Raw genomic sequence first — 9,208 nt, 5'->3', positions numbered from 1 at the left:
TAGTGTTTTCTTTCCTGGCCATTGGTTCTGGAGAAGATATTTTTAAAGATTTTTCTATATATTTAGTAACCATGGCAACACCGTTCATCGGGGGTCAAAAACCTTGATACACAGAATTATGTATCTTTCCAGGTATTCTACTTGTGTGCCAAGTTTTAATGAAATTTCAATATTCCAAATGTAAAACTTGGGTAGGCCATTTTGGCCCCAGTAGCATTTTGAAAGAATTTCACAGAAATTTCCATTTTTAGTTTCATCTTTCCGGAACCAGTGGTTCTGGAGAAGAAGATTTTTAAAGATTTTTCACAGATATTCCTATGTAAAACTTAGTGTATTCTACTTGTTTGCCAAGCTTGAATACACTACCTGAAATCAGACCAAAACTGTAGGACCAGTGGTTCTTGAAAGAATTTTTAGAAATTTTTACACATTTTTATGTAACCACGGCAACACCGTTCATCGGGGGTCATGATCAAAAACCGATACACAGAATTTTCATGTATCTTAGTGTAGTCTACTTGTGTGCCATTTTATAAAATTGCCATTAATTTTTAACAAAACTGTAGGAAAAGGGCATGGTTTTGAACAGAATTTCACAGAAATTTGTATTTTTAGTAACCAAAATGTGAAAAGTTTACGGCAACAACGACAACGACAACGACAACAACGACAACGACACACAGAATTTTGATGTCACTTGAACCTTAGTGGTAGTCTACTTGTGTGCCAAATTACAGGATATGAATCGTAATTTAGAGATTAAAAATGCAAAAAGGAAATCTGTAGGGACTGGAGCTTGATCATATATTTACATGTATTTCATTTATACCCAGTTTTAAATGTTGAAATGCAACACTAATACAGGTATAACTATAAGCACTCTTGTAATAATATGAAAAAATCAACAAAAAGGTATTCAATCTGATTTTATTTTATCTTTTAGTAAAGGTAATACAATGCTTTTCCATGATTCATGCCACCTCATCGTCTGAAATCTTTGTAAATTATTTCTCATCTGTAATAACTTGGGTTTTTCGCCTTTATAATCTATCATTAAAGTCTAAAAAGAGAAAATATGACATTTTAAATAAAATTGGTATATTTCTTATAATGAGCACATCTATGGAGTGGCGAGTGTTTAAGGGAAGTGTCTGCGATGTTCTTAATCTGTATTTTGTCAGAAATGTTAACGTTGATTGTGTCAAATGATAAAATTTGCTACAAAAAAAATACTCATTACCTTAAGTTGCTGACAAAGTTCTTCAGAGTCTTCAAAGATCAATCCATTCTGTCCATGTTCTACTAATTCTGATATACTGAAAGAAATATTTTGATGATTGCTAATGAAAAAAGAATTGACAAACATGCCTACAACCATAAGGTCATACAATCACAAGGTCATTGTTTATGTAGTCTAAGCAGAAGTTCACAAGAAAATGGCCCATTTACCAGTTAAATTTGAGAGCACAGACTGGAAGACCACATCCAAACATATCCACGACCTTCATAGGAAGGTCAAGGCCACTGGAGGAAGCATGAAGACAAATTCCAAGGTCTGCAGCTCCTGTCAGGGTAGATAATTCATACTGAAACACTGATACTGATATAAATGAGCTACATGTATGTGAAGCTTAAACTTTGTTTATTGTTATTTACCTCCGTTTTAAATGCAGGTCCCTGTTTATTCACTTAGTGAACTACCATAGTTTTATTTCACTATAGTCTTTTTTCTACAGTCTATTTTACTATAAAATAAAGTCTGTAATATGTGTCTAAAAAAATACATTAATGTTTCATGATATGATTTGAGTATACTGAAAACAAAAGGTAAAAAAAAAGAAGAAAAAATATTAAAAGTATTTACCTAAAAGTTTAGGGTAGTCTTCTGCCTCTAACCAAGGTAAACAAAACTTAACTCTACTCCATTTATGATTTGCTATTTTGTTTCTGTAAAATTCTTTTTGTGGTCCTTTTCCTGTTAAAAAAAATCACACAAATTAGTTATGAAGTGGAAATATGTTTAGTAAGGAAAGAATCTACAAGACAATCACATGTTAAATTCAACTTGCCATGTTGTATCTGTACAATACAAGTGTATGTTTGTTATCATGATTTGTTTTGGTATGAACAATTTTAATAATGTCTAAAATCTATCACTGACTAATGTAAAATGCAAAATTGGTTCAATTTTTAAAATTCTGCAAGTTAGTATTCACTACTGTGTAGAACTCTGTGTAGAAATAAGGGTAAATATGTGACCAGTTCAAAAGAGTGTAGGTATCCAATAAAGGAGACAACAGATGTTGTAAAAACCAATCTCAAACAATAGATGTTTGTGAAACACTCCCCCTGACATGCGAAGAAAATGACTGGAAACTGCAAATAATTGGAATTTCAAAGTGTTCAAGCGGCATAACTCTGTCAAAAATTGCTTGATCCTACGCAATATATAACTGGTCTAGATATTTTTATAATTAATATGTATACCAAATTTCAATTCAGTATGTGCAACCTCCATCTGCAAAGAAAATAAATGGAAACAGCAAAAAATTGGAATTTTTCCAAGTTCAAGGGGCATAATGTTCTCTGTTGCAATTTGCTTGATAGTACCCAAAACATAACTTGACCTGAATATTCATATAATAAATCTATATACTAAATTTCATTTCTGTGTGTGGAACCTCTGCAAAGAAAATGATTGGAAACTGCAAATAATTGGAATTTTTCCCAGGTTCAAGGGGCATAACTCTGTCAAAAATTGCTTGACCACATCCATAACAGAACCTGACCTAGATATTCTTTGGTTAAATCTGTAAACCAAATTTCATTTCAGTATGTTCAACCTCTGCAAAGAAAATAAACTGAAAATGTTGGTGGGCCCACAGACATAACTGCAGAAAAGAAATATGTCCTCCCTTTTTCAAAAGGGGGCATAAAAATCAGCGAAAAGTAGTCACGGAAAAGCAAACACATTGTGAAATGAAATTGTGAAAAAGTAGGATGATCCTCTTTTAATTATGAAGTGAATAGGATATACATATGTAATGAAATTAACTTTCTTTGTTGGTATTCCTTTCTAGTATGTTCTTTTATAAACATGAGAGATGGTCTGACAAATAGAGGGACCTGCTGGTTACTATATGGCACCTGTTTCCTGGGTCTTAACATATCCTTACCTGTTATCACACATATTAACTGTGGAAGGGAACTCTCTTTTTTCCAGGCTTCATCATACTCTACAAATACAAATGAAGGTGACAATTTTGCCTTTAATAATAACTTTAATGTTCACATAGCATTTTTCTTTGTCGTAAAAATAAATACAGTAAAACATGCTCATAGCACAGTGCAGGGACAAAGAATTTTGTAACCTTTCTCAGATGAAAACCTTTTTTAACTTCAGAGAAGAAAATCATTTTGCTTTTGATGTGAATCCATTATAGGCATGTTTTCTGTAACCATGTTTTATAAGTTTTATTGTAAGTCTTTTTTAAGAAATTCATTTTTTGTGTAAATACATTTCTGGTAGTAGTAAAATAAACATGCCTGATAAAGCTGATAAAAGGATTCCAAAGTCTTCATCCTCTGTAAAAAACAAAAAAAATATATTTACCACAGGTTAAATTGGTAAACTGGGAGATCAAACAAGATTCGAAATTACCTGTACTTGTGATTCACTCATTGAAGTCAAAATTAGTTCGAGCAGATACTGGAAGTTGGTATATTCTGGTAAAATATTTTAATTGATTTTTTTTAACCAGACTATTATTTCCCTCTTTTTTCCCCTACGGTTTATGTACCTGTCCAGCTTGTGCTGCTCATTATCAGAGCTGGTCTGTCAGTCAACCATTCAACTCTACCATCCTGTGATTGTGTTGTAAATGCTGTGCTGTTTGCTAGATCCCTGTAATTAATGTACCGGTGGTATAGCATGACTTGCTTTGTTAATACCCTTGACATATGCATTGTAACCCCAACAATTTATGAAATAATGTAGATTATCCAATAACACCCCCACACATACAAACACACATACACTATGCTGACCTGTTGGTAAAAACTTCATACTGCTGTGCAAGTTTTGTAAACAGCTTGTGAGCTTCTGGTAATGGAGTTTGTTGAAACATGTCTGCTGGTCTGTCATACAAGGTCTCAGCTCTGAAGATGTTAAGACAATTCCTGACTTTTTGTAACCAAAATAATTCAGTCATTTAAATAATGCAATCTCATGTTGCAAAGCCTTTTAAAAGATGGTGCTGTATTAATACATTCAAAAATTATAAAATTATGCACCCTTATCAATGATAAAAGTTTATTTGCATATTACAAAGATAAACATGAAAATAATTTGTATCAATTATTTTAATAGGGGTTTTAGTACATTTACCTGATTTTCCAGTTTTCTTTTAAATCCTTCTTCATTGCTTTTGTTACACAGATATTTATATCTGACATCCTTCCAAATACATGTTCATACCTGTATTTGTGATTGATTAAAAATATATATGTGAATTTTTTTGTCTTTAAATTCATATACCGTCTAATGCATATCACTTTTGAAACTTTACAGCGTTACAAGCAATAAGTACTGTGTAACACTTGTATAAGGAATTGACAAAAGTAGAAAAAAAAGATCATCAGATACTTAATATTGTCTTAGAAGCTAAAAATAAATGCGTAAATAACTCTTGCTTATACAAGCATATTATCTTAAGGTCTCATCATAATGCATATACTTTTATCTGTATACATGTACATGTGTAGGCACAAACCATTTGGAGAATCTGACCAGTAGATGGTCATTTCCCAAAGAAAGGCTAAGGATGGTATAACCATAATTGTGCCAATCAACAAACAGTTTACTTCCTCTCAGTAAACATACTACCCAACACACGGCCATCGTAGGAATGGAAGGAGGATTCTGTAAAGAAATTAGAATTGTCATTCATATTTAATGTCATTTATTTTTTTATTCAATCTGAAATAATAGAACACCAATTAAGACACTAAAAAATTACCCATAAATACATAAATCCTTGAGAAAATTACCTGCAAAAAGAGAAATCCAGACTTTGGCAAGAGTAAGAGCTTTAAGCCAAGGGTGCAGCTTTGAAACAAAACTTTAATAACATAACCAAGCACACGGGGTAGCTCTGTAATGATAAAAAAGTAATTAACAGTTACTGGACGAATTATAAACTCTAACATGCAACTCTACCATAAGGAGTATTTGATATAATGAAAGGATATACAGTTGCCAATATTTTTTTCAGTATCAATATAGATATTGTATTTTTTCTTTATCTTTTTTTTAAATATTATTTTTTATAATTATGTAATTTTATATCATCACTATATTTTTCACCTTTTCTATTTGCAAATTAATATTATGGATGGAATTCATTTAAATACTAACAAGACCAAATTCTAGCAACCAAACCTACTCTTTAAACCCCCTGGCACTTCCATAAGTTCATAAACTGTAATTCTCTCTGATTTTTTTATGACAGAATGTGGTGTTGATCCTGTAAAAAATAAACAGATTGAAAAATGAATAAAATTGGTCAAACGATCGATTAATCTCCAAAACGCTTTTAAATCATTGTTTTAAAAACATAGAGTCTTTTACAAACCTCCATAGCCAACAATATCCACGGAGAACCCCTCAGCCGCAAATGATGATGCATGATACTGCATACGTGGACTACGTCCAATGTCTCCAAGAACAACAATACACACGGAATTCTTACCTCGTATCATATAATTAAAGACGAGATAAAGAAATACAAATATTATGGGGCACCAGAGCAATACAAACCCAACAATAATCATAGTCTGGCTCTTTTTACACTCTTTCTTGTAAATTGATGAAATTGTGCATGCCCCTTCTATCCTGTAAAAATTTGAGGTGAAGGTCACAGAGCAAATTAATTAATTAAATGCTTTTGAGTTATTTATGCTTGTTCATGTACTCTATATTCTTAGTAATTTAGTTAATCTAAATTACTTTTGCACTCTTGATAATACATTTCTTTATATTTATTTGAACCTATTTAATTATTTGATATAAGCGACTAATGTAAACATCATGGAAAAACCAAGGACGGGTGGCAGTGTTGAAACAACCCTGTGTATCGTGTGAGGCACTGACAATCGATATGGCTGGGAGAAGAGGGGTTGCTGCCCTGGCACAGAAGAAGTTACTTGTTCTCGTTGACCTAGACGGTGTCATGGCTGATTTTGAGGGACACTTTCTTACAAAATGGAAACAGAAATATCCTGATGAACCATTTGTTGCTTTGGAAGATAGGAGAACATTTTACCTGGCTGATCAGTATGAATCTCTAAAAGAAGGACTGAAGGTATATAATGCAACTCACAGATTTTTGTCAAATCAAATCCATGAATAATTCTGTTGTATAATTAATTATATTCCAGCTTGAGCTGTCAGGCCACAAAAGAGGTATAAACATGATGTAGTAATCTTGCTTATTTAGGCCTATATATGCACAAATAACATGCTTCTTTGTGCCCATCATATTTGACTGTATGCATACTTGACACAGCAGATGGCAAAATATTGCAGAAATTGACCAAACTGTGCATTTTTGAATTATGTGTTTGCAAACAATATTCATGTTAGTTTTTTTGCTACTATTCCGTATTTAAAAAAAAAATTGTTAATATAATTATCTTGCTTAATCCTACTTTCACTTACTCCTATGAAAAATGCTTTAAAAATACATTACATATTACTTAATTCATTAAAGTCATTGTACAGTGAGGGCTTTGAGAGATACATTCATGCATGATTTTAAAGGCAGAAAAAGCTATGATATGGATCAACAAAATTTGACATGAGCTTTATAGTTAGTGATACAAATAAGTCTTTGCATTTGATTTTGTTACATGTAAATTGGATGAGACTTAATTGATCGAGTTTTAAAAAATACAGTATATACCACTCATGAAAGTATTTGAATATATGCTCTGTATATGTTATTTAGATAAGTAAACCCAAAATATTAATGTTCATTATATTTTACAGTAGATAATAATGATTTACTGTCCCTGTATCTATCAGCAAATTTAGACTTGAGAGAAAAACCTTAATTTTAGCATTATTACCCCAAATCTATCAAACAGTTTATCAATGACACATTTCACAGACGGTAACTTGAATATTGCTTAAAAATTTTGTTTGCAGCCAATGGTTAAATCTGTTTATGAGTCTAAAGGATTCTTCCGAGATTTACCTCCAATAGCTGGTGCTTGCAGTGCAGTCAAAGAAATGAATGAGATGGATGGGTAGGAGAATGAGTTTGCCATAAAATTATTGCCTTAGTCTAATGTAGCACTTATAACCAGCCTGAACATATTAACTCTATAAAAATACCGATAGTATGATTATCAAATGTATTAACATTATTGTCTTGAGTTTAACAGGATAAAATGTTTGTGTTTTACTATTTACTATGATATAGATATATACATGTGCCGTTAACTTTGTTGCAGAGTAGAGGTGTTCATATGTTCAAGTCCACTATTCTTCTACAAACACAGTGCTAAGGAAAAGGTAAGTTTTTTGTTTAGCCCCAAATTTGCATCTACCATAGGATTAGAGCTGCATTTTCCAGATGAATGACGAGGTCACATTTTATAGGGTCTATTCCCAACAAGCTTGCATGGATGATAATCTTGTGATGAAGCTGCCAGATTACTTCTGATCTTAAATCTGACCTTAATTTTTCTTGATGATGGACCAGATTAAAGTTTGTAAGCCCTTCATCATAACAGTTGTACTTGCATGGACAATGCTTCTAGGTTCACCTAATCACCTCTACTTGACTTGATTTAGATGCTGAATCTGGCTAATACTTTTTTGGTTATTAAACAATAAACATGAAAGAATTTGGAGAAGGTCCATTCTTTACTTCAAGTAAAACCAGACCAAACTTGTAAAAATTTTGCTTCAAAGGAAATTTTGTTAAGTTAGGATGAAAGTGGCACTTGCAAGCTACATGTACTTTGAGTAGTTATATCTGCAGCAGAACCACTCTTTTCAAAAGTTTAATATTTGTTAAATTATACCAGTGATACTTTATGTATTACATGTGGAGGAAGGAAACACAGATATGTAAAATGTAATATAACAAGGGCACCACAAAGTGGAGTATCTCCTAGAAATGAGAGACATCAAACATTATGCAAATGATGTCACTTCCATTTGACACACAACACATCCACAAACAAAAACATACAAGTTGCATCACTATATCTGAACTTCATTGTGAGAAAAATAATAAAGAGTGTCCTACAGTATGCATTAAAATGAATCAATTAGTCTAGCAAATTTTGAGATCCAAGAAAAATTATTATTGTATCCATTTACAATGATTTATTTGCAGTTCATGTGGGTTGAGCATTATCTAGGGAAGAACTGGATAAATAAAATTATACTGACCAGAGACAAAACTATGGTCAGTGGACACTTACTGATAGATGATAATGTGAAAATCAAAGGTATGTGATTAAGTGACATTAGTATATGTTTTCCAATGAAACCCCCATATGAAATATGAACTACATCAGGTAAAGCATTTTCTTCCTTTTCCAGGTGCTATTGATCCTCCGTCATGGGAACATATAGTTTTCACAGCTTACTACAATACAGACATGAACCTGAGGGGAAAGAGGCGACTGTACAACTGGACAGATGGATCGTGGAAAGATCTCATCCTAGAGTTCAAAAGAAAACTTTGACGGCGTCTTCTATTAGGAACTCAATAGTTATGCAACAAGCAATTCTCTTTATCTATGCAGGGATTTTAATTCATTTTAAAAATAGTATTCGTTATATGTGATATTATTTAACCTTTAATTGTATTTGTTTTGGTAAATATTTTGTTACCAAAAACTTTTGTTGTCTTTTTTATGAGAGATAATTTTCAAGATTCTCAAATTCAGAGAAATACATTTTAGTTCATCATATGAAAATCTAGCCATTGTTATTATGTCTGGACGTTGATATACTGTCTGGACAACAGATATTACAATTCATTTTAAAAATAATTTGAAAAGATATGCATGGACGTATTTTTTTTTTGTTTCTTATGAATAAAGGGGAATAACTCCTGCATTCTTTAAAAAATTAATGAAACATATCATTATATTGCCATATAAATAAATAAAGTTCTGTTTGTTTTTA

General features: G+C 32.0%; 2 protein-coding genes across 2 annotated transcripts; one reads left to right on the top strand and one right to left on the bottom strand.

Moving 5' to 3' along the window:
• Positions 1–913: 913 nt before the first annotated feature.
• LOC134255818 (chitobiosyldiphosphodolichol beta-mannosyltransferase-like) lies at positions 914–5,915 on the bottom strand. The gene is made up of 13 exons (XM_062738361.1): positions 5,634–5,915; positions 5,445–5,525; positions 5,050–5,153; positions 4,773–4,921; positions 4,388–4,477; positions 4,048–4,158; positions 3,801–3,904; positions 3,547–3,585; positions 3,177–3,236; positions 1,865–1,975; positions 1,450–1,564; positions 1,241–1,316; positions 914–1,060 (listed from the first exon to the last, which is right to left on the bottom strand). The coding sequence occupies exons 1-13, from the start codon at positions 5,830–5,832 to the stop codon at positions 917–919; spliced, it is 1,383 nt and encodes a 460-aa protein (XP_062594345.1). The 5' UTR covers positions 5,833–5,915; the 3' UTR covers positions 914–916.
• A 109-nt stretch (positions 5,916–6,024) lies between these two features.
• Positions 6,025–9,174, top strand: LOC134255819 (5'(3')-deoxyribonucleotidase, mitochondrial-like). The gene is made up of 5 exons (XM_062738362.1): positions 6,025–6,362; positions 7,208–7,308; positions 7,516–7,576; positions 8,409–8,523; positions 8,618–9,174. Exons 1-5 carry the CDS (start codon positions 6,159–6,161, stop codon positions 8,761–8,763), a joined length of 627 nt encoding a protein of 208 aa, XP_062594346.1. The 5' UTR covers positions 6,025–6,158; the 3' UTR covers positions 8,764–9,174.
• Positions 9,175–9,208: the final 34 nt, after the last annotated feature.

Source organism: Saccostrea cucullata, unplaced genomic scaffold, assembly GCF_032062105.1.
Source record: "Saccostrea cucullata isolate Sc308-1 unplaced genomic scaffold, CSIRO_AGI_Scuc_v1 ctg78, whole genome shotgun sequence".
In the NCBI taxonomy this organism is placed as follows: Eukaryota; Metazoa; Mollusca; class Bivalvia; order Ostreida; family Ostreidae; genus Saccostrea; species Saccostrea cuccullata.
The sequence above is the reverse complement of the archived record's forward strand: the minus strand, read 5'-3'. Positions and strand labels throughout refer to the sequence as shown.

Coding starts and splice junctions, on each gene's coding strand:
- LOC134255818 (XM_062738361.1), bottom strand. CDS start 5,832: ATGATTATTGTTGGGTTTGTATTGCTCTGGTGCCCCATAATATTTGTA. Junction 5,526..5,633: donor GGATATTGTTGGCTATGGAG/GTTTGTAAAAGA, acceptor TATTTTTTACAG/GATCAACACCACATTCTGTC. Junction 4,478..4,772: donor CTGGTCAGATTCTCCAAATG/GTTTGTGCCTAC, acceptor TCACAAATACAG/GTATGAACATGTATTTGGAA.
- LOC134255819 (XM_062738362.1), top strand. CDS start 6,159: ATGGCTGGGAGAAGAGGGGTTGCTGCCCTGGCACAGAAGAAGTTACTT. Junction 6,363..7,207: donor CTCTAAAAGAAGGACTGAAG/GTATATAATGCA, acceptor TTTTGTTTGCAG/CCAATGGTTAAATCTGTTTA. Junction 8,524..8,617: donor TGATAATGTGAAAATCAAAG/GTATGTGATTAA, acceptor TTCCTTTTCCAG/GTGCTATTGATCCTCCGTCA.